Source organism: Melanerpes formicivorus, unplaced genomic scaffold, assembly GCF_026170545.1.
Source record: "Melanerpes formicivorus ecotype bairdi unplaced genomic scaffold, bMelFor1.0.p_v2 SCAF_4, whole genome shotgun sequence".
In the NCBI taxonomy this organism is placed as follows: domain Eukaryota; kingdom Metazoa; phylum Chordata; class Aves; order Piciformes; family Picidae; genus Melanerpes; species Melanerpes formicivorus.
The window spans coordinates 39,445,016-39,468,160 of NW_027142356.1; the positions used below are offsets into that span (position 1 = coordinate 39,445,016).

Sequence of the window (23,145 nt, forward strand, 5' to 3'; positions counted from 1 at the left end):
CTGCTCATCCTTTTCTCTAAACCAGATCCCCTTCCAGAGCTGCCCTGTGGCTGCCCAGCTCTGCCTGGCTTGTGCCTGAGACAGAATCAAACCCCAGGAACCACTGATGCTGGCAAAGAGAAAAGTACAGAGGATTCTCAAGCTGCTGAGGGGTCTTTACCTTGCACATGTGTGAGCTGCAGCAGGCTAGGTGGTTTAACACTGTGACCCAGGTTAGCACAGAAAAGGAGGGGGGAAAGGGAAACTGAAGATCCAAAGCATTTCTGAAAGGGCAGGAGAGAAGGAGAAGCTTTGGAGACTTTAGCACAGGGGCCAGGAGAGTGCTGGCTGAGGATGAAGTAGGTCTTTGGGGTTTTTTGTCTGACAGAGTGTGTGGATGACCTAGAAAAAAAATTGACCTTCTACCCTAAGGTTCCTGCCACTGCTCCCCAGAGAGCACAATTCAGGCACAGTCACCTGGCTTCTGAGGCTGACTGCAGCTGATTCCCCATGGTCAGAGCTGCTCACAGGCTTCAGTGTGCAGCAGCAAAACTGAGTGATTTAAACCAGGGGCTGCAAGAGAGCCTACAGTGAGAATGACAGCAGGACTCCTCCAGAAGCTCAGCAAGATGTTGGGGAAGTGTGCTCACCTGCCAGAACTGCACAGCACTCACCCACAACAGAGATTCAGCACTGAACAGACAGGGCTGGAAGGGACCTCAAGGCTCAGCCAGTTCCAACCCCCCTGCCATGGGCAGGGACACCTCACACCACAGCAGGTTGCTCACAGCCACATCCAGCCTGGCTGCAAACACCTCCAGGGATGAGGCTGCCACCACCTCCCTGGGCAACCTGTGCCAGGCTCTCACCACCCTCATGGGCAACAACTTCTTCCTCACAGCCAATCTCAATCTCCCCATTTCTGGTTTTGCTCCATCCCCCCCAGTCCTATCCCTCCCTGACACCCTGGAGAGTCCCTCCCCAGCTTTCCTGTAGCCCCCTTCAGATGCTGGAAGGCCACAGTAAGGCCTAACATTATTAGTAATCACAACAATAATGCCATTTATGTTATGACAGCTCTCCCAAGGAGTAGGACACTCAGGGTGGCCAAGAGAAACCCTCAGTTCATGGCCTGTGGCGTGTGCAGAAGCGCTTGGGAAGGAGGCAGCTTACAGGGAAGGATAAAACCCTCCCACCTGATGTAGCTCTTTTACAGATCACCTTTGCTGGTCTAGCTCTTGTCTCAGGTGAGACTGCAAGAGCAATGAGCAGCTTCAGATGAGGCAGTCCTTGCTGCAAGCTGGCAGCTCCCCATGTTTTACTACCACAATGTGCAGAACCCAAGTTCCTTCTGTTCCATCGCTGCAAAAGCTACGACAGAGTCATGAGGGAGAGCAGGGGCCTGGCTTCCACTGCCATGCAGTGCACACAGACACCCAGCACAGGCCCAGAGAGAAGCTGTGCTGCTGCTGCCTGGGCTCTTGGTTTTCTCTCAGGAGCAAGAATCTGCCTCTAAATTTGAGCTCATAACCATTTTAGGCCATATCCTCTGGAGCTTTGAGCAGTTTTTGGCATCAGGAGCAGTATTGTTTCGTTCTGCAAAGCCATGTCCAACACAGCCTGTCTGTGGCACAGGCTCCCCTGTCCTTCCAAAGCTTGCATGGCAGGAGATGCAAGCATGGGCAACAAAGGGGAGGTGTTTTGATCCTGTGTGCTGCCACGATGGGAGCCAGGGAAAGGAGAATGAGCCCTCTCAAGCAACAAGAAGAAACAACCCCAGAAGACAGCTAGCTGGCAGATGGCTCCCCCCTTGCTGTGGTCCCTCCCATGAGGCAGCTCTCATTTCTTGTTTGCTGTCACCTGCCAGGTGGGATCTGCTCAGCCAGCCTTGGACCCACTCACCACCATACTGCCACCGCCAAATGCTCCTTGGTAGCAGAGGCAAAGGCTCCAAAGCCTCAGCTCCCAGAGCTGGCCAGCACAGGCTGCTCCTCCCTGCCCTCCTCAGACACAGCACCGCTACCTGAGAAGCTTTGTGCTCGCAGCACAGGTGATGCCTGCACTGAAGGGCTCTGCTGCCTGCCAGAGCTGTGGCTTCAAAGGCTCTTGAACACAGGCAGGAGTGCCCCAGCAGAGACATTCCAGGCTGCTGCTGCACTGACTGGGCTGTGAGGGGAGCTGTGTCTGTGTGTGCCTCCCAGGTCCCTCCCTGGGCTGTTAATTCACAGTGAGTGTCCCAGATGAGCAGCTCTGGGAAGAAGGCCCTCTCTGAAAAGGTTTCCTTAGCCCATGGGAAAGCCTGGTGTGGACACTGATGCCATGCAGGCCAGAAGGCTCTGCCCAGCTGTTTTCATTGCACTGCTCATTTCCTAAGCTTCCAGCTTGGTTTGTGAGAGCTCTGCCCATCCATTGAGAACAGAATAAACCAGGTGGGAAGAGACCCTCAAGATCACCATGTCCAACCTATCATCCAACACCACCTGATCAACTAACCCATGGCACCAAGCACCCCATCCAGTCTCCTCCTGAACACCTCCAGGGATGGTGACTCCACCACCTCCCCAGGCAGCCCATTCCAATGGGCAATCACTCTCTCTTGCAAGAGAGGTTCCCTCAACACCATGGTGCTAGCCAGAGCATGGGTGGCACTGTTTGGGAGTGGAAATTGGTGCATTGAGCATCCCCTACACCTGGGAGCAGCTCTCAGGGGAAGTGGTGGATTCCCCTGCACTGGACAGCTTTGAGACTCAGCCTGAGAGGGTGCTGGGGCAGCTCATTCCAACCACACTATCCCCTAGAAGGGCTGGAGCAGATGGGCCCTGGGGGCCCTTCCAAGCTGCCTCTCTGTGACTTACAGGCTGCAAACAGCAAATACTTTTAAAGAGTCACTTGGAAAACAAACCACCAAAAAAATGAATGATTTAGAAGCTTTCTTGCAGCCACTTGCCTCAAATCTGGAGGAGCTTAGGCATTTCTGAGCATGAGCTGCAGGGAGGGGAGGCTCTTGACACCGCTCCTGGGAGCGTGCCATGCTGCTTTGGTGCAGGGATAGCGACTCTGAGCTGTGTATAAACACAAACAGTTTCATGACCATTTTAGGTAGCCCAGCTCCAGCTCCAGCATGCTTGCTGTGCAGCAGCCCCTTGCTTTGCAGTCTAGACAGCACTGGCAGCCTGCAAAATTTATTGCTGAAGAGGGTCACAAAAATGTGTCAGAGTGAAATCTGCATGGAGGCTGCCCTGTAATGGCCTGGCAGCCCTCCCACCCTGCTCTCAGCTCGCTTTACATACTTTGCACGTTGTTTGCAATACATCATCCCCCAGTCCAAACACACAGGAAGCCTGTGGGAAAGCATTCTTCAGCTGCCCAGATGGAGATAGCACTGATGAGACCTGGTTTGGGGAGACTGGCAGAGAGCATCCACGAGGATGTGAGCAGAGCTTTGTGAGCACCACCTGCCCAAGGGCCACAGGCATCCTCTCAAGACTTCAGCTCCAGCTGCTTTGGCTCATTTCTGCTGTGGAACCAGGTCTTGACTAGCAGGCAGTGAAGTCAGGAAGCAGGTTTTCAGTACAGAAAAGGGAACCAAATATTCAGGTTAGGATTTTTTGAAGCCATGACACTGGGTTTGCTTTCCTGCAGCTCTGGGCAGACCTTTCCCCAGGCCTTCAAAATGACGAGCACAGAACAGCAGTGTCAGAGGCAGTAAATTCCTCGTGGTGCAGCAGTGTGGCTCTCAGCAAGAGCTGCTCACTGCACTAGTACTAAAGACTGCAGCTCCAAGAGGAGCCTGAAAGCAACAGGAGAGGCAGGAACAGAACCAAAGTCAATTCCATTTCCATACCTGATGCAGGAGATTTTGGCAGTCACCCTCGGAGTGACATTGTCAGCTCTCCAGCAGTTGTGTTTGGCTTTGGCCTTCACAGAAGTAAGAAAAAGAGCTCCTTAGATGCATTCTTTGCCTCTAGCTACGTTGCCTGTGCAGTTCTGATCTGTGCCTACACCAGGAAAGCTTTGTTTTCATAGACAGAGGCAGCTGGTGAGCTTTGCTGTGGCAGTGCTTCTACAGGAGCTAAGGCTGGGCTGGCTGAGCTTGGAGGCTGGAGAGCTGGGCAGGGAGAAACTGAGTGAAATTCAACAAGGGCAGCTGTAGAGCCTTGCACCTGGGAAAGAACCCCATGGGTCAGCGTAGGCTGGACACTGAGCTGTTGGGAAGCAGTGAAGGGCAAAAGGACCTGGGGGTCCTGGTGGGTGGAAGGTTGACCATGAGCCAGCAATGTGCTCTGGTGGCCAAGAAGGCCAAGGTCAGCCTGGGGTGGATTAGAAGGGCTGTGGTCAGTAGGTCAAGAGAGGTTCTCCTCCCCCTCTACCCTGCTCTGCTGAGGCCACATCTGGAACACTGTGTCCAGTTCTGGGGCTCTCAGGGCAAGAAGGACCTCAGGGAACTGCTTGAGAGAGTCCAGCACAGAGGCACAGAGCTGCTGCAGGCAGTGGGAGATCTTCCTCATGAGGAGAGCCTGAGGGAGCTGAGGGCTCTGTAGCTTGGAGAGGAGGAGCCTGAGGGTGACCTCACTGCTGTTGATAAAGCTGTGCAGGGGCAGTGCCCAGAGGCTGGGGCCAGGCTCTGCTGAGGGATGCCCAATGCCAGCACAAGGGGCAGGGGTGGAAGCTGAGGCAGAGGAAGTGCCATGGAAACAGGAGGAAGAATTATTTCCCTGTGAGGTGCCAGAGCCCTGGAGCAGGCTGCCCAGGGGGTTGTGCAGTCTCCCTCTCTGGAGATATTCCAACCCCACCTGGATGTGTTCTGTGTGCCCTGCCCTGGGTGCTCCTGCTCTGGCAGGGGGGTTGGGCTGGGTGACCTCTGGAGGTCCCTTCCAGCCCCTAGCAGTCTGTGATTCTGTGGCTAGCTTCTGTAGTCCCTAAGGTTAAACACTCTTGTCACACCTCAGCTCAGCAAGGCACTTGAACCTGCTCTAGGAACACACTGACACCTGGCAGTGCTCTGGCAATACCTGGATTTCAGCAGGGAAGCTTTGGTCTCCTGCAGCCATCCAGACAACCTTCATTTTGCCCTCATTTCCAGAGTTTCCAGTACTCATCGGCACCTGGGAATGCAGCCTGGGGCTTTTCTCCCTGCCAAGCTAGAAGAGGCCTTGAGCAGCTGAGTGTAGCTGAGAGGTGTCCCTGGGCATGGTGGGGAGGTTGGAGGAGAGGAGCTCTGAGCTCCCTCCCAGCCTGAGCCATTCTAGGATGATTCTATGATACTCTCTCAATAATCAATACCCTTCAGGCTGTGCATCACATTGCTGTCCAACAGCTCAGTCATGTTCTAGCTGTGAACACAGGTATGGTCTGTTGGAATGCCCCAAGGACCACAGCCTGCTCCTGAGCTCCAGAGGTACTTCCAGACCATTCTGAAGTGACTATATTAAAAGCACAGGGGAGGGCCTAGGTGGTGCAGCCACACACAGTCAATCCTCTTATGCCTCTCTGCTGCTCTGAACATTCAGAACTATCCCATCCAGGATGTGGAGAAACAGAATGCTCAACCAACCCAAAACCCAGGCAGGCCTGATTGCCCTGCTCCTTTCAATGCCACAACATCAGTAACCCCTCACAATCAGATTCAGGTGCTTCCTATTTCTGAGCATTATAGGAAGACTTTCTGGAAAAGCAAGGCGGGGGGGAAAGAGTGCCCTGTACTAACCACAGGACCCCTGGTGACTTGAGGGAGCAAAGCAAGCTGTAAAGCATCTCCAGGGCCAGTCCATCTAGCAGGGCTGCAGCAATTCACCAGGAGGAGTGGGAGCTGGCCAAAGATTCCCAAGGTTGAGCCCTTAAGGCCTAAAGCCTGCATGCAGAACAGCTCCCCAGCCCCACCTCAGCTGCAGTGTGAGGGCAGCTGATCTAAGGATAAGAGGCAAGGTCATACTTCATGGCCACAACTAACAGCAGCTTAAAATGTGTTACGGAGGAGCAGGCTTCCAAGAGACTCCACCACCAGCAAGAGCAGAAGGAGCTCTGCCCAAGGGCCCCAAGACCTTTGCTGTCACAGAAGTGCCTCGAGTTCAGCATCCTTCTGTGCTCCTCCAAGGTGCTGCCTCCAGGTTTGGGGGCTCAGAACACCCACAGCATTGTTTCTCCCTGTGCCTTCCCCCTGTGCTCTGCCCTTTGTGAGCACACCCTCCTGTGCAGCTGTAATGGACACTGAGCATTAACCAGACAGGGCTGTGGGCTGGGCTTGAGCTGCACTGCTTGAACTGCTGACCTTGAGAAAAAGAAGAGGCTTTATGTCCCATTCCCAAGCCTCTGAGTCTTCCTGCCACTGCAGAGCAAATCTGGGCTTTTATGGATGGATTCAGTTTCAAGCCTGGGTTTTGGTTCCCCCCCTAATGTTTTGTTAAAGTTACAGAAGTGTCTTTCAGGGAGAGTTTGTAAACAGAGGCACATTCCCATGGCAGACTGCTACCACCACAGGCCTTGGTGCAGCAGGGCATGAGAGAGAGAAGTGATGGCACCCCTGCACCCAGGGACCATGCAGACTCAGAAAGCAGTAGCACCACAAGCAGCACCAGACTGCAACTCTTCTCTCTGGCCAAGCATTTTAGAGCTGGTGGCAAAGACCTCCTCAATCACAGTGGTGCAAGGTCTCTCCTGCAGATGGCCACACTCCCTCCCCTCTCACCCTGCACTCAGCTCTGCAGCCCCTGCACACCTTCCTTCAACTAACTCACACAATCGTCAAGGTTGGAAGGGAGCTCAAGGCTCAGCCAGTCCCAACCCCCTGCCATGGGCAGGGACACCTCACACCACAGCAGGTTGCTCACAGCCACATCCAGCCTGGCTGCAAACACCTCCAGGCAGGAGGCTGCCACCACCTCCCTGGTGTGCCAGGCTCTCACCACCCTCCTGGGAACAACAACTTCCTGGCATCCAATTTCAATCTCCCTACTTCTAGTTCTGCTCCATCCCCCCTAGTCCTATCCCTCCCTGACACCCTCAGAAGTCCCTCCCCAGCTTTCCTGGAGCCCCCTGCAGATCCTGGAAGGCCACAATGAGGTCTCCTCAGAGCCTTCTCTTCTCCAGCCTGCACAACCCCAACTCTCTCAGCCTGTCTCTGGAGCAGAGCAGCTCCAGCCCTCTGCTCCTCCTCGTGGCCCTTCTGCTGGCTGGGATAGTTTCTCTGCTCACATCCTTTCTTATTTGCTCTCACCATTGGTCCCACTGGGACTTTGCTATTCCATTGAAACGTTTGACAGCACAAACAGAAAGATGCTCTCAAATACAGCTCATGAGTGTGCCCTGAAAAGAGGAGTTTGTGACCTCCAAAATAGCTGCAAGGGGACCCCTGGAAGCCAGCAGGATCCCAGGTGCTACAAAACACAGTGTGGTGCATTTGGCTGAGCAGATTAAGTGTAGGCATCAACATTAGCAGCAGCTCTTAGAAAGACAGAAAACCAGGTGCTAAAGGAGAGCAGCTGAGCACATGGCCACAGGCAGCTCTCTAACATGGGGCTGGCTTAGGTTTCGGTGCTGTTTGTTTCCTTGCTTCTAAACTGGAGCTGTTTTCTACAGATCAGTAGCTGAGCATTTCTGGTACTGTTAGTTAACCTTTTTTTGCTCCCTCATTGCAAGTCAGAGCCGTGCTTGCTGCACCACCAGCCGAGCAGCTGCCACAGGGGCTGTGATGGCAAAAGCTACAGAAGGGAAAGCGGCTGCGAGGGCTTCTCCAACCTCTTGCAACAGTTACTTACAGCCTCTAACCCTGCCAGGGTGTTGACGTTACCCAAGGACCTACACGAGGGAAGAGCAGCTCAGGATGCTGTGTTGTTATGCAGTACTTTAAGATACCTGAATTTGTGCTCTCATTCAAGAGCAGCTGGCAGGAAAACCCCAAACTGCAGGAATAATAGAAAGCAGCCTGATAAAAATCAACCACCCACCAAAAAGCAGGGAGAAGCAGCTGGCTGATGGGAAATGAGGAGAGGCAGAAAGAAGCAAACAAACCCAGCTTGGTTAGTAGCAAGCCTAGCTGGGAAAGCCAGGCTGTGGGCTGGATTCCCTAGTGCCCCAGCAAGCACAGCCCCTTCCACTCCAGCCAGAGCTTTATTGCCAGGGACTGCCCACTGCAGTGATGCCCTTCCTGACTCTGCGTAGGCAGCAGAGCTCTCTGGTCGCTTCAGGGTGACACAGTATTGTTTAACACACAGGATCTCCTCTGTGTGCCTACTCATGGGGCTGAGCTGAAAGCTGAAGGACTACTGCAAAACTTTGCCACTCCTTTCCCCCCCCCCCCCCAAGGTTTCTTGCACCTTTTCCCTCTTCTCTTTTTAGTTTCAGTAAGGTTTCCAAACCCCTGGCCTCAGATTCCTAAGAGGACATAGAGGGTGGAGTAGGAAACCAAAAATACCCCCAAACTCCCAGAAGATACTTCTTCCCTTAGCCTTCAACAACAGGGACAAAATATGCCTGTGGAGTTAGGTGACCCTAAGGTGCCTTCCCAGCTCACACCTCAGCCCTACCCAGCCCTCTCCAGGAGCTCCTGACACTCAGCTGTGGGAGAGCTGCACTTTGCCCTCAAACCATTTGAAGCAATGCCTGGCAGGTTACTGACACAAGGCTGAAACCCACGTTTTCTCCCCAGTCAGTCAGGTAGAGGATCCCCATCAGCAACAGGGGGAAGTCAGTGCACTTTGGGAGCATCCTACCTTCCTCCTGCGCAGCTTCACCGGGCTGCCCGGCGGCTCCGCTGTGCCCAGAGGGTTCCTTATGTGTAAGCTCTGGATGTCTTCTGCTGAGCCAACACTGGAAAGGCTTTTGTTCTCAGGGGCCACTTGAGGCTCTGCAAACCCACTTCCCTCCAGAGCATTCTCCAGGGCCAGGGTGGCAGAGCTAGGAGGAGATTCCGTCAGGCAGTGGCTGGGTTGCGGTGCCAGTGGCAGCTGTGGGTCAGTGCCGATGCAGGTCTCGGAAGCACTCCCACTCTCCACCACGCTGCTCTCACACTTTCCAGGCCCATCTTTAGGAGCATCAGGTTTCCAGTGCTGTTCTGCAACAACAGCAGTGTGGAGCAGCTGCTTCCCAGGAAGCCTTGGTTCCTTCCCATTTGGAGAACGAGGATGGTTTTCCTTCTCTGCATCTGCCACGTCACTTACACCTTCAGCACCGCAAAGCTCCAGGCTCCGGCTGGCACTGCCACAAACATCAGCACCTTCCATCCCCTCTTTGGGAGCTGCCTCACAGGCAGCTTCCTCACTTATACCTCCAACTAGTTCAGTGGCTTCAGCTGCCTTGGTGCTCTCTGTTATTGGTGGCACCTGTGGCGAGGAGGCTGCTCCATCTAGACTCTTCTCTTCACCCTGCTGTCCTTCCCCCGCGGCAGTGGTGTGGTGGTAGCCGACAGCCTCCAGGTTGAGCGCTGAGTAGTCATCGTCGCCGTCAGACACGTGGACCAGCGTTTCTGTGCTGGCCTCCAGGAACTGCCCCTCACCCCCATGGTTATCATTTTCATCCAGCTCCTTTGAAGCACTGCCCAGCTGCCTTGCAGGGCAGCCCCTCAGCTCTCTGCTGTAGCAGCACTCTGGGAAGGAAGCGCGTTCCTCCTCGTGGTCCGCACCCAAAGCTCCATCTTGTTCCATGCTGCTCTGCAGGTTGTCAGCTGCCAGCCCATGGCGACATGCTGAGTTACACTGCACAGCCTCCAGAGCCAACCCCATCCACTGGCTCACATGCTCTTCCCAGCTTTTCTTTCTGATGGCTACAGACATGGCACCACACCTCAGCAGCAGCTCCTTCCAGGCAGGGCCGGGGCAGATGTCATGGCTGCGGCGCACGGGGCCAGGCAGGATTCCATCATTTTAGCATCTGCAAGAAACACAAAACCCAAAAGAGAGCAGGCTGTTGAATCAGCTCCAAAGGGACAAGCAAGAAAGAGAAGGAAAGGGAAGGAACAGTTTAAACAAAAGTGTAAAAGCAAGATAAGGCTGCAGGACCACAAGGCCAGGGCTTGACAAGACTGTTCTGTGCCAGGATTTTAGTGCTCTTCACACACAACTGCACAGCCCTCATAGCTCACCACAATGCTTTTGGCTTCTCTGATAATTCTCCAATGCCAAGTAAAGAAGGATGGTGCAAAGAAGCACATGGACAGGCAAGTAGCTCCAGAGCCAGCATGGGACAATAGGTCTTCAATGCTCCAGTCACAAGATGCTGAGCTCCATGATGTCTTATGGCTGCTGTGCACACAAAGTCGCTTTGTATCCCTTCCTCATCTGGAGCCAGCCATGGCATGCAGAAATCTGCCTGCTTCCCAAAGAGCTGCAGGGTTATTCCTGATTCACCATCTGTAAGCCACTGCTTTCATGGGGAACTTTGCCCCTTCATTAGGTCTCATTGTAGAATCCCAGACTGGCTCAGGCTGGAAGGGAGCTCACAGCTCAGCTCCTCCAACCTCCACACCATGCCCAGGGACACCTCCCAGCTACACTCAGCTGCTCAAGGCCTCATCCAGCCTGGCCTTCAGCACCCCCAGGCAGGAGGCAGCCACAGCCTCCCTGGGCAGCCTGGGCCAGAGTCTCAGCAGCCTCCTGCTCAACAACTTCTTCCTCAGCTCCACTCTAACCCTGCTCTGCCTCAGCTTCAAACCATTCCCCCTGGGCCTGTCTGCAGCCACCCTGAGGAGAAGTCCCTCTGCAGCCTTCCTGCAGGATCCCTTCAGGTGCTGGCAGGCAGCTCTGAGGTCCCCCCAGAGCCTTCTCCTCTGCAGGCTGCACAGCCCCAGCTCCCTCAGCCTGTGCTCACAGCAGAGCTGCTCCAGCCCTTGGAGCATCTTTGTGGCCTCCTCTGGGCTCCCTGCAGCAGCTCTGTGTCCTTCTGCTGCTGGGGACACCAGAGCTGGAGGCAGGATTGGAGATGAGATCTGAGCAGAGCAGAGCAGAGCCAAGGGGCAGGATCCCCTCTCCTGCCCTGCTGCCCACACTGCTCTGGCTGCAGCCCAGCACTCAGCTGCCTGCTGGGCTGAGTTTCCATTGCCATTGTTCCACTCTCTTCAGCACAAGCTGGCATCACAAACATTAAAGGGCACTGCAGACAAAATCAGCTGCTGTGTAGCAGTACAAAATACAACTCTAGGGAAACTAATGTAAGCCTTTTGGATATTCTTTACTTCAAATACCTTTATGTAAAGAAAGGAGGGAACCTTTGTTTCCTCTGGGGCTTTCCAGCAGGGCAGCTGGTGACCCACAACTGTGCTGCTCACCTGAACTGTCCGAACTCAGCTCCCTCTCCATTGGGGGTTTGACACTGACTGCTGTATTGGGCCTCCTGGCTGCTGTTCATCTTGTGACACTACCTTCACAGTTTAGCCCAAAGGAAACACCTCCTATTAATGTGTGCATGATAAAAGAGCATGGGAAAGCTCTCTGTCCAGTAACAAAGCCAAACCTCTGGCCCACGAAGCATTCAAAGGAGCAGAGGCTTCTACTTCTCCCTCCCTACATAACAACTGTCAGCACCTAGCATGGATCTGCTTATTGATTTCAGCAATAAAGATGATTAAGTCCTGAGTTTGTTCTGGGTCATTTCAGTCCACTGAGGCAGATTCTGGTTGCCCACCAGGCCACAAAGCTGCCTTGACAGATCCCATGCCTGGAGGTACAGGAGCAGCGCAGAGAGCTGCCTGTGCAACTGAACCTCTCTGAGCAATGTCTTGACAAGCTGACTTCCAGGATAGAGTTGTACATGCTGCTGGGTCTTTAACCTTCTCTGAGGATGACAAGCTCCATTTCACATTCACATTTTCCACCTCTGTGGGGACTGTGCTTCAAAAGAAAATACACTGGTGGGGTAGGAGCATTCCAGGCGCAGTCGTTAGCGCGTGGGAGGCTGAGGAAGACGGAAACTCACAGCGAGAGCCAGGCCAAAGCAAATGAGCTGCTTGCAGGGGCAAAACGTGCTAGTAAGAAGTTAATGCAAACCTGAGCTTCTCTGTTCTTCCCTGGTCAAACATGAGAGCAAATATCCAAATGCAGAGTCAGGCTGGTCTGTATATTTGCGGCACCTTTTCGTTCTCGCTCTGAACACATTCCCTATTTGTGTTCTCCTGCTGGTTCTAAGGGTGCACGGTCCAAAAGTCCCACAGAACCTTTGCTGAGGGGCCCTAACCAAACCAATCCATTTTACAAGGCCACTCTGCTTTGTTTTGACCTCTGCAAGGAGGCAGGTGTGATAAAAAGGGGCCCAGTGCTTTCTGCTGCCCTCAGTTAGCACTGCCCGGAGCTGCAGCTGGGTGTAACTCACCTGAAGCTTCCCTGCTCTCTTTCCCTGCTAGACCAGGAGCTCCACATTTCCTTTACAGAGAATGAAACACTCTGCTGGAGCCACATAGGGGGATTCCTGACAAAGCTCAAGAAAGCACACTGGTAACACCAAGTGTAAGAGGCTAAAGAAGCCAACCTCCTCTTGCCCTGGCTGCGTCCATCCAGCCGAGCGTCTGGCTGCTCCTTTCCTGCAGGAAGCAGCCCGTGAAAGGGTTAAGGGGGGGTGGTGGTGGTGTTAATCTTGCTGCTGCATGGAGCTACACGTGTGCAGAAAGGGGAGAACAGATCCCTCACTGTTCTTCATTTTTTGGATGTGAAGAGTTGTATTTCATGGGGGATGAAAAACAAATAAATTCTCCTTCAGGAGCCCTTCTGTTCCCTGGCACTGTCCCCAGCTTTGGCTGCCTCCTAGGCTGCAGGCAGAAAGGATGAAACAGGAGGCTAGCAAATGCTTTGCCTGAAATGCAAGACAGACAAATCCATGTCAGGGGCACTCTCATTGTTGTCTGAAATAGGAGCATGACAAATGTATGTTACAGGTGCCCCCTCGCCAGGCAGCTTCAGACCTGTCCCCGAAGTGCCCTCATTCCGCTGGCACAGGCAGGACTCCCTGCTTTGCTGGACACTTCCTTCTTTCCTGCTCCCCCTCCACTCCTCAGGGCCTGCACGACTGGCCAGCATTCCTCAGGAGTGCTTTGCCTGCTGGAATTGCTTGGCTGTTACAGGCCACTCAGGAACTTCTGTCTCTCTTCTCCCTTTGCACTCACCTGCAGTCACCATAGAGATGCTTGGGAGGATTCACTGCTCCAGACCTTGAAATGAATCCTAGAATGGCTCAGGGTGGAAGGGACCTCAGAGCTCATGTCCCCAACCTCCCCACCGTGGGCAGGGACACCTCTCTGCCTCAGTTTCAAACCATTCCCCTTGCCCTGTCTCTAGGCACCCTGATGAGATTCCTAACTGAGCTCTTTTCTCTGCCAGAGAACAAAGTGCCTTGCCACTCGGCAGAGGAAAATGCCTGTGTCTTCATCACTGCTTTTCTGCTCTTGTGGCTCACTTTGCCCTTGACATGCAGCACCTCCTTCAGAAATGCTCCTCTCCACTTTGCTTGTACTCATCACCAAGGAAAGAGGAAACCCTTTCCATCCCTTTCCACCTCTTTCTGCCTTTCCATCATCACCACCCCACAACTAGAAACCTTTCTGTCTGTCCTTTCCAGAGTTTTCAAGCAGGCAGATGAGCTCTTCCCAGCCTGTTAAGATGTTTTCTCGATTGAGATCTGCTCTTCTGAGCCTAGCACCTAACCATGCTGCTCCCATTCAAGGCTCCTACAATTTGCCTTTACTTTTCCCTAGTGCAAAGTTTAGCCCTGCTCAGTATTATCAACTTGCTGAAGAAACTAAAGTTTGGCACAAAGCATGAATGACAAACACTTGTGGACAAAATTCCTGGCTCCTGGCTGTGAGGTAAGGAATATTGGCAGCACCAACCCAGTAGGCAACTCCTGAGCAGAGGAAACGGGAGTGAGCAGCGGGGGGTTGCGCCTCGGCACGATCCCTCTCGAGCAGCCTCTGTGGTGCTTCCCAGTGTTTACAGAACAAGAGGTCATTTCAGATGGGTTTTTGTGATGCTTTACTGTGAAATCGAATGGGGATGAAAAGTAGGGCAAGTTTTTGTGCCTGCTGCTCTTTTGGGGAGCTTTGATTGGAGCCTGATGGAGCTGGCAGCTGCTCTGCAAGTGCTGAAGCAGAGCGCGGTGTGTCAGGAGAGTGGGTGGGCTCTGCCCCGCTCAGCCTGCCTGACAACTTCCCTCCAAGGAGGAGGCCTGGGGTTTTTTTCTTTCTTGGAAGCTCAAATTCAACTTTTTCCAACAGGTTTCCACAATGGAAAGAGAGGAGCATCCTTTCTTTATCTCCTCAGCTTCCATTCAGCTTTGGCTGTGCTGTGTGTTTTCCCAGCTGCACTTTGCCCTCTCTTGCTTCGCTCCTCAAGGAACCGTGAAGGCCTACAAGAATATCTTTGAGCAGCCCCAGTGCCTACAGCTGGCATCTCCTGAAAGCTGCACAGGAGGCAGCAGGAGCCAGAGTGAAAGTGGCAAGAAGAGAAAGGATATTTTCTTGAGTGTCTGTGAGTATCCATCCAGCCCTGTCAGAGACCCAGCTCCCCTTCTGAGGAACAGGAATGGATAGGGGAACCTCCCAGTTACAAGAGTAGAGAGGCAGAGGCACAGAGCCAGGGCTCTCTGGTCCTCCCCCTTCTCCCTCAGCCTTCCAGGACAGGAGCAGAGACCACTCTGCTTTTCCCAGAGTAGAAGAAAGGGATCAAGAGGAAATGTAGAGCTACAGCAGCAGCAGCCACCACACAGGGTCGGACACTGAACCCCAGGACATCAGGCTGGAAGGGCTATGGCAAGAGCAGGCAGAAAGAGGACACAGCCATGCAGGGGGCACCTCAGTGGCACCCTATTAGGGTGTCAGGGAGGGATAGGACTGGGGGGGATGGAGCAAAACTAGAAGTGGTTAGATTCAGATTGGATGTTAGGGAGAAGTTCTTCCCCATGAGGGTGGTGAGAGCCTGGCACAGGTTGCCCAGGGAGGTGGTGGCAGCCTCACCCCTGGAGGTGTTTGCAGCCAGGCTGGAGGTGGCTGTGAGCAGCCTGCTGTGGTGTGAGGTGTCCCTGCCCATGGCAGGGGGTTGGAACTGGCTGAGCTTTGAGGTCCTTTCCAAGCCTGACAATTCTGTGATCCTCAGCTGAGCAAAGTGAGGACAGCCACTGACCCAAGTGTGACATCGCTGCTGCCCCCCACCAGATCCACCAGGCTGACCATGGGTCGCACCGTGCACAACCTCCGTGTTGCTGTAAGTAGAAGACCTTCGAGAGGGAGAAAGTTGCAGAGAGCCTCAGAGAGTTAACTAAGTGCAAGTGCAGAAGAGCTCCAGAGAGGGTGGTGCAGGCAGCTCAGCCCCTGCCATCCTGCCAGCAGGATTCAGGTTTTGTTACTGCTTTAGATGGGATGCAAAGAACCGCCGGCAAAGCATCGGTCTGTGAGCGTGCAGGGGCTGAGAGCCTGGCTGGCTGCATTTTTCACATAGCAGGCACATGTCAGCTGCAGAGATCAAGGGGAAATATTTATTGGGCTATCATTGTTTTATCTCTGCTGGTCTGTGACCCCAGTCAGCAAACGTTGTTTAAGGAAGTCTGGGGGAAAAGGGTCTGTTTCCTATAAACTCATCTCACGTCTCCCTCCTCTGGCTTGCGTTCAGCTCTCTCAGTAACTCCACACCCTGAGACAGAGGGCTGTTTACAAACATTGGGAGATAAAACATAAGCCTCTAGGGCTTCACTCCCCCAGTTGTTTTTCAATATCTCCTGCTGTAGAATTTACACATCCTTCCTGGGCAGGGGGCAGCCCTTGGGTTTTGCTGGAGGTGGCTCTCCCTGGCTGCAGGCTCTGTGTAACAGCCTGGCTGCTGCAGAGGTGCCGAACCTGATACCATCTGATGTCCTACCACAGAAACAGCAGGGCTGTTTGGTTTGGGGTAATAACCCAACCACCATGGCCACTAAACCACATCCTGCAGCTCCACATCTACAGCCCTTTGAACAGCTCCAGGGATGGGGACTCCACCACCTCCCTGGGCAGCCTGTTCCAACCCCTCACCTCTCTCTCACTGAAGAAGCTTTCCCTCAGCTCCAGCCTAACCCTCCCCTGGCACAACTCAAAGCCATTTCCTCTCACCCTGTCTCTGGGTACCTGGGAGAAGAGACCAACCCCAGCCTCACTCCAGCTGCTCTCAGGGAGCTGCAGAGAGCAATCAGATCTCCCATCAGGCTTCTCCATCCTGTAGGCTTTTCAAGACAGTAAGTATTAAAACCGAAAGGAATGACAAAAGATAAAGGTCCTAAGGTCCTAACTCCTTTACACTTTGTTTCTGGGTGGATTTTCATCCTGAGGAAGCAGTGCCAGCAGTGATGGATACACACCACCCAGGGTCACAGCTTGCCTCTCGGTGGAAGGGGCTGTAAGAGAGTCAATCCTAACTTTTCTAGCAGTTAGCCTCAGCTGTACCTATCCAGAGATTTCATACTCTGGCTATCCAGAGCCAGACAAAGGGGGGAAGCTTCTGAAAGTATTTATGTTCTAGTCTTAGGTGGATAAGGATGAATGAGCCATTACTTTGGTTAGGATTACTAAAAGCCATAGGCTAAGCCTCTGGAGATACTTTAACACAACAAGTCCAAGTCCCAGAAGTTCTCCAGGCTCAGGCTGGAAGGGAGCTCAGAGCTCAGCTCCTCCAACCTCCACACCATGCCCAGGGACACCTCTCAGCTACACTCAGCTGCTCAAGGCCTCATCCAGCCTGGCCTGCAGCACCCCCAGGCAGGAGGCAGCCACAGCCTCCCTGGGCTGCCCGCTGGAAAGAGAGGTTTTAAGCCCAAAGTGCACTTCCAGCACAGGTTTTCAGAAGGTTGGCCACAGCAATGGCATCTGACAACTCTGCTCTGTGAGCCTGCTGCTCTCCAGAGCACAGCAGTCTCAAAGACAGTGCAGCACCTTCAGCTCCACATGATGTGGATTACTTATTTCTTTGGAATGAAGCCATCTAGGGCATGAAGCTTTGGAATCTCTTTTCCACAGAGGTTCTTCTTTCCCTGATGGAATTTATTTCCTTTGTTCTTTTCCCAGGTGGAGCTCCTTCTATACAGAAACGTCATCGCTTTGTAATCCTCCCCCTCAATACTTTCTCTCCTCCATCCCCAGAGAGTAGGAAAATACATCCCAGCTGGCAGATGTCTAATTCCTTTCTCCCCCTAGCCTTAACTGGAAGCTTCTTGAAAAAGAGACCTGAAAAGACCGTTCCACAAGAGGTGGCAGTCCACAAAGATGGCTATTCTTTTGCATCCTGGATTCCTTGTTTCCCCCATACACACACACACACACACATATATCTCTATATATATCTGGTGAAAAAACAATTTTCTACTTGCAGGAGATCCTTTTGCAAATACTATAACCTGCCCAGGTTGTATTCTTGATGCCTTTTAGAGGTTTCCTATGTGGGGTTTCCATTTAAAGGAAAGTTGCTGGTGCTCATTGCAGCCATGAGCTGTGAAACCTGAGGTGCTGTGGGCAGTGACTCTTGGCAGCCAGGCCACTGACTGAGGAGCAGGGGACATGTTTACATTCCTGGTGCAGACAAGGATCAAAAAGTATTCTTGACATTGTTGTGCAGAGCACTGGCACCAGAGAATGGCTCAGGCTGGAAGGGAGCTCAGAGCTCAGCTCCTCCAACCTCCACACCATGTCCAGGGACACCTCTCAGCTACACTCAGCTGCTCAAGGCCTCATCCAGCCTGGCCTTCAGCACCCCCAGGCAGGAGGCAGCCACAGCCTCCCTGGGCAGCCTGGGCCAGAGTCTCAGCAGCCTCCTGCTCAACAACTTCTTCCTCAGCTCCACTCTAACCCTGCTCTGCCTCAGCTTCAAACCCTTCCCCCTTGGCCTGTCTGCAGACACCCTGAGGAGAAGTCCCTCTGCAGCCTTCCTGCAGGATCCCTTCAGGTCCCAGCAGGCAGCCACCCTCATGCTGAACAACTTCTTCCCAAGGTGGTAGAAGCATTGAAGATTCAGAGGTAACAGAAGTTGTTTGCAAGCTTCAGGCAAGTTCAAGGGCTTTAGTGCACAGCCACTGGATTTGAGCACAGGGTGAAACGTAAGAGGAAATAGCAGGAGCCAGAGTATGAGAAAGAGGAGCCTGGGAGCAAGTGAAGGCAGAAGCAAAGAGTATGCTCTGTGAGTTCAGTTGGTTCTGAAGCAGGCACAGCCCAAGGCAAAGCTCTGTGTTTGTCACCAGAGGCTGATGGACAACATGCCAGAAACAAACCTCTGCCATTCCTGATTCCAGCAGAAGGAATTTTTCTCATGCAAGAGGAAAAAAGCAGCTGTGGTCACAGTGGATGTGAAATCCTCTCTCAGCAGTCTGCTCACAAGATATGGAGTTTTTAAGGGCTTCCACAAATATTGGTGCTCAAGCTGCAGTCAGCAGCACAAAATCATATCCAAGATCTCTGTTGGTAACTGTTTCCCTCAAAACAGTACTCACACTGTACACAGGGTGCAGGCTGGGAGGAACCTCTCTATCCATCGTGGATTGAGGATAGCTTCTACAGAGATAAATGCACACATCTGTGTCCATGGAGAGAGACATGGAGCTGAGGAAGAAGTTGTTGAGCAGGAGGCTGCTGAGCCTCTGGCCCAGGCTGCCCAGGGAGGCTGTGGCTGCCTCCTGCCTGGGGGTGCTGAAGGCCAGGCTGGATGAGGCCCTGAGCAGCTGAGTGCAGCTGAGAGGTGTCCCTGGGCATGGTGTGGAGGTTGGAGGAGCTGAGCTCTGAGCTCCCTTCCAGCCTGGGCCAGTCTGTGATTCTGTGCCATCCCCACACATACATGAAAGAATCCAGGCTGAGAGCCTTGCCAGGAGCACACATTGATCACCATCTTGGGAGATACTTAAAACTCCGGGGGCAAGGCCCTGAGCAAGCTGCTCACAGAGTGAGAGGTTGGACCAGAGGGCATCTCCTGTTAGGAAGGGAATCAAGGTCTAGCCCTTCTGGATATGCTCTGGCCAGCTTGATCTAGTGTGGGGTGTCCCTGCCCACAGCAGGGGGGTTGGAACTAGCTGATCCTTGTGGTCCCTTCCAACCCTGACTGACTCTGTGATACTATGATACTATTTCAAGTGCTCTGAAGCCTCTGCTACTCCATTTTTGTCCTTTGCCTTTTCCTCTTGTACAAGGCATAGAACACCAACATAGCAAAGCCTTTTGATCTGTTCTCCAGACAAACAACAGAAAATGGAACCAGATGACTTGGAAAGAAAATCAACCAACAACCCAAGAATAAAGGAGAATGCCCTAAAATCTGTCTCCTTTCTGAGAACAAAGGGGATGGTAGGTTCCCTGCAGCCTTCTGCTACTGCTCCTCAGGGAAGATTTCTGTCAAAGACTTTTCAGCCCCAAAATTCAAGTTTAGAGCAACAGAGAAATAGAATATAATATAAAATAAAGCTTAACACTTCTGGTGGTTAAAAAGCCCCAAGAGATGAGACAGCCAAAAGCCCCGAGAGATGAGACAGCCCAGATGAGCATCCTTCTGTTCTCCCATGATTTGCAAACTGGGCTTTAGCTCAGCACTTGAAAAGCCCTTCTAGAAAGCCTATTCAAGACCTGCTCACCCCTAAGCTCTTCTCTTTGCTTTCCATTTCCTTTTAGCATGAAGTCCATCCTGATTTGTGCTGTCAGAGGCCTCCATCAAGCAGGCCCAAAGAGACAAACTGCTTCTGCTCAGGTGATCTGACAATGGAATCTAACACTGAGATCAGCAGGCACCAGGTTCAGAAGGAAGTCAGTCTGCAGGCACCTCAAGCTCTGGTGAAGGGAAGCTCTTAGAGCAGTTCCTGTTACAGAAGGGGAAACACTTCCCTGCATTTTCCCCAGCTGAATGAGGTGCTCAGTAGCTTGAAGGAGCCACCTGATGGAACAGCTTGGGCTATTTTCATGCTTCACATCACGAACTGGGACGCTGCTGAGGGAGCAGAGCAAGGTCAGAACTCCAGTGGCTCACTTTCTAGGTTTGTTTTTTTGTTCCATAGCTAAACATTCAATTTCAGGCTTTGGTTGGGCTTTTGTTGTTGCTTGGGTTTGTTTGGGGTTCGTGGGTTGGGTTGGTTTGGGGGGGGGTTGGGGTTTTGGTTGGTTTGTTTGGGTGTTTGGGTTGGTTTGTTTGTTTGTTTGGGGTTTTGGGGCCATTTTGGGGTTTGGGTTTGGTTTGGGTGGTTTGGGGGGGGGTGGGGTGGTGGTATTGGCCCAAAAGCTTTCTGTGAATTAATGTTGTAAAATAAAAGTATCTCCAAACCCCCCCAAAGCCAGCTTGGCATAAGAGAGAGGTCGGGCCAAGCAGAAGCAGAGGTGAGCAGTGACTTGCCTTCAGGAGGTTTGAATCCACTTTGCAAACCCGAAAGGCAGGCAGCTGTCTGTGCTGCATTTCCTTACAGTCTGTCAGAAGCTTCCCAGGGAAATGAGAGGATGCTTTCTGGGTGCCAGGCTACTGCCTGCCTCTCCGCTCCAGTGTCCCAGGTCCTTTCCTCTGGAGGTGGAGGGCACCGCCTCCGTGGGGCAGTTTTCATTCCTTGGTGTTTCTGCTTAAGCGGAGTCCTGGCTGATGCTGACTGGGTTCAAATGTCGTTGCAGGAGCGAGTATGGGAATAGAGGGCAGGAAAAGCCACAGATGCAAACCCCTCTGAGACATCAAAGTCCCAGCACAAATTGCAGAGGAGTGACTCAGAGCCCCAGCCACTCAGATTCCCCTCAGCTTCTCCTTCCCACCACCTACCTACCACAGCCCTCACAGCGCTGGAGCGCAGGAGGCCCCTCCCTAAGCAGATGAGTGTTTGTGACTCTCAGATTCACCCCAGGATGGACTCAGGAGCGATTTGCTGCCCACCAGGTGCTGCCTGTGCCCTTCACACCCCAGAGCCGTTCCTGACCACCATGAACAACGTTCTGCGACCGGAATGGCAACAGAGAAAACTGAATTCACGGGAGCAGAGCTATCTGAATCTCTTCTGGTCCTTCACCTCCCTTCATGCCACAAAGCCATTTTGTTACTCACAAATCATTTACAAACCAATCATTCAGTAATAAAGCACCTAAGACTCACTGGCATACCTGAGCAGGTGCCTCCTGTTCGGTTATCAATCGGCCACTGACTTCTGCAGAGCCTTAAGGACGCATGTGAGAATGAAACAAAAGCCCCTCTCCTGTTCCTTGCAAGCAACAACTCTCCTTCTGCTTCTTCAGGAACAAAGGAGACTACACAGCTGGCCATGAAAAATGCTTCTTGATGTCCACAGCCATTTAATAACTACAGCTCTCCTTTCTGTGGAGCAGCAGCAGCTGCTCCATTCACATGCCCGTTAAAGGTGGCATCCCAGATTTCCCCCAAACTCCTTACCAGCAGGCTCCTGGTGTTTTTAATAGTTACATGTTGGCCAGGCTGGGGAAAAGGCTGAGCAGATTCAGGCATCCTCACTGGAAGTGAGGGTCAGCTGGCATTTACTGGATCCTGCTCTGCCTCTTCCAAGTGCTAGCGCAGCACACCCCAAGCTGCGTGTCTAATCAGAGGCTGCTAAATATAACCTAATTTAGCTAATGCCAAGAATCAGACCTTGGCCTTTCTGGTTGAGAGGGCACACGGCGAGGACTCTGCTGCCAGCTCTTCCACAAAGTCCATCTGGGGCTGAGGAGAGGCTGGGGAGCGAGCCCAGCAGAGGTACAACAGCTGCGTCTACCTAAAACGCTCCTCGCCGTCAGCGCTGCTGGAAGGGAGGGAAGGGAAGGTAGGGGGCAGAGAGCAAACCGTAGCCCCAAATGCCCTCTCTGCTGGCAAGAGAGGTGACAGCAGAAGTCCTTCCCAAGCCCAGCTCTCCTGTTCAATGCCCACGAAAGCCACGCAAGCCAGGTCCCGCAGCCCTGGCGGCGGACGGCCGCAAGCAGACACCGCTGCAGCACACCCGGCGGATCGGTACCGACACAAAGGAAAGCTCAGAAGGCTGCTTCCATGTGCACAGCTCTGGCACCTTCTGAAGGCAGAGCTGGCACAGCCTGCAGCTCCAGGGACGGATTTAAAGCTTAGAAGAGTTCTTTACCTCCAGTTTTGGTGTGGAGATCCTGACGGCAGAAAGCTCTGCTGCTGCATCCTGCTTCTGTTCTGCTTTTTCTTTTCCTTCCTTTTCTTTTGACTGATTTTGGTGGTTTTTTATAGAGAGTCTCAAGTACAGAGAGATCCCAAGGCAGCCTCGTGGAGATGAAGAGAATACCAAGCAGAAAGGCGACCTCCCTAAAATCTTTGGTCAGTCACAGGAGCAAAATACAATAAAATCCAAGCAAATAAGGAGAAGGAGCAAACAAACAACCCACAGAGGCCAGCCCCAGTCAGCTCCTGCTAGCACTCAAGTCGAGATTCCTCCACTGAGCTGCTTGCTCTATTCTGAGCGGGTTTGCTCCATGTGTGACTCGAACAAAAACACCCTCTGCAGCTGGAGGGAGCCTTCGCTGAGCGCAAGCCTGACAAGCTTTTCCCAGAGACTTCTGTCTACTAAATTCAGCCTGATGTTTTGTGAAAGGGGCCTCAACAACCAGGCCCAGATTGCCTGGAAAGTATTTCCTGCCTTTGAGAGAGAGGGAGAGGGAGAGAGCGGAGCCTGCCTGCGCCAGGGAGAGAGCGCGCAGGGATGGGGAAGAAACGCAGGCGGCAGGACCCGGCCTGTCCAGGCACCCAGCTGACCGCTGCCCAGCTCTTGCTGTGCTGCACCTACCTAACCCAAAGGTCTTCTCAGACCCCTCCCTCCTGCTTTGGATTTTGGTTGTTTGGGGTTTTTTTGCTTTGAAAAAGGCTTTCCTGGGCTGTGCTGCCCGGGCAAATGCAGCAGCGACCCGGAGGGAGCAGAGAAGCTCTCAGAGCCGCCTGGGCTGTGGCAGCAGGCAGCAAGAGCCAGGCAGAGAGCAGCACAGCTACCCCATTGCGCTGGCAAAGGCTCTGGTGCCAGCCTGAGCAGCAAGCACAGGCTCAGGCGCACCCCATTTACACATGGGCGCTGCTAAAACCCTGTGCCCGCTCAGCAGTCAGCTGGGGCGGAGAAAGCCAACACTGCAGCTCAAGCACAGCCAGACTGCAGGCAGTGGAATATGTTGCTTTACCTCTGCTGAGAATCCTCCAGAGTCACACAAATCCAGCTCTGCAAAAGCAAAAGGACAGACTCCATCTTGATCACATTAGGATTTTGCTGACATAA

The 23,145-nt window shown here is 53.0% G+C and overlaps 1 protein-coding gene across 1 annotated transcript in view; it reads right to left on the reverse strand.

Moving 5' to 3' along the window:
- DLC1 (DLC1 Rho GTPase activating protein) overlaps positions 1–22,423 on the reverse strand; it is a 170,557-nt gene extending 148,134 nt beyond the window's left edge. Inside the window, exons 1-2 of the mRNA XM_068137745.1 lie at positions 22,000–22,423; positions 8,688–9,843 (exon numbers count right to left, since the gene is read on the reverse strand). Coding sequence (XP_067993846.1) covers positions 8,688–9,746 — 1,059 coding nt within the window. The 5' untranslated portion in view covers positions 9,747–9,843; positions 22,000–22,423. The remainder of the gene's footprint in view (positions 1–8,687; positions 9,844–21,999) is intronic.
- Positions 22,424–23,145: the final 722 nt, after the last annotated feature.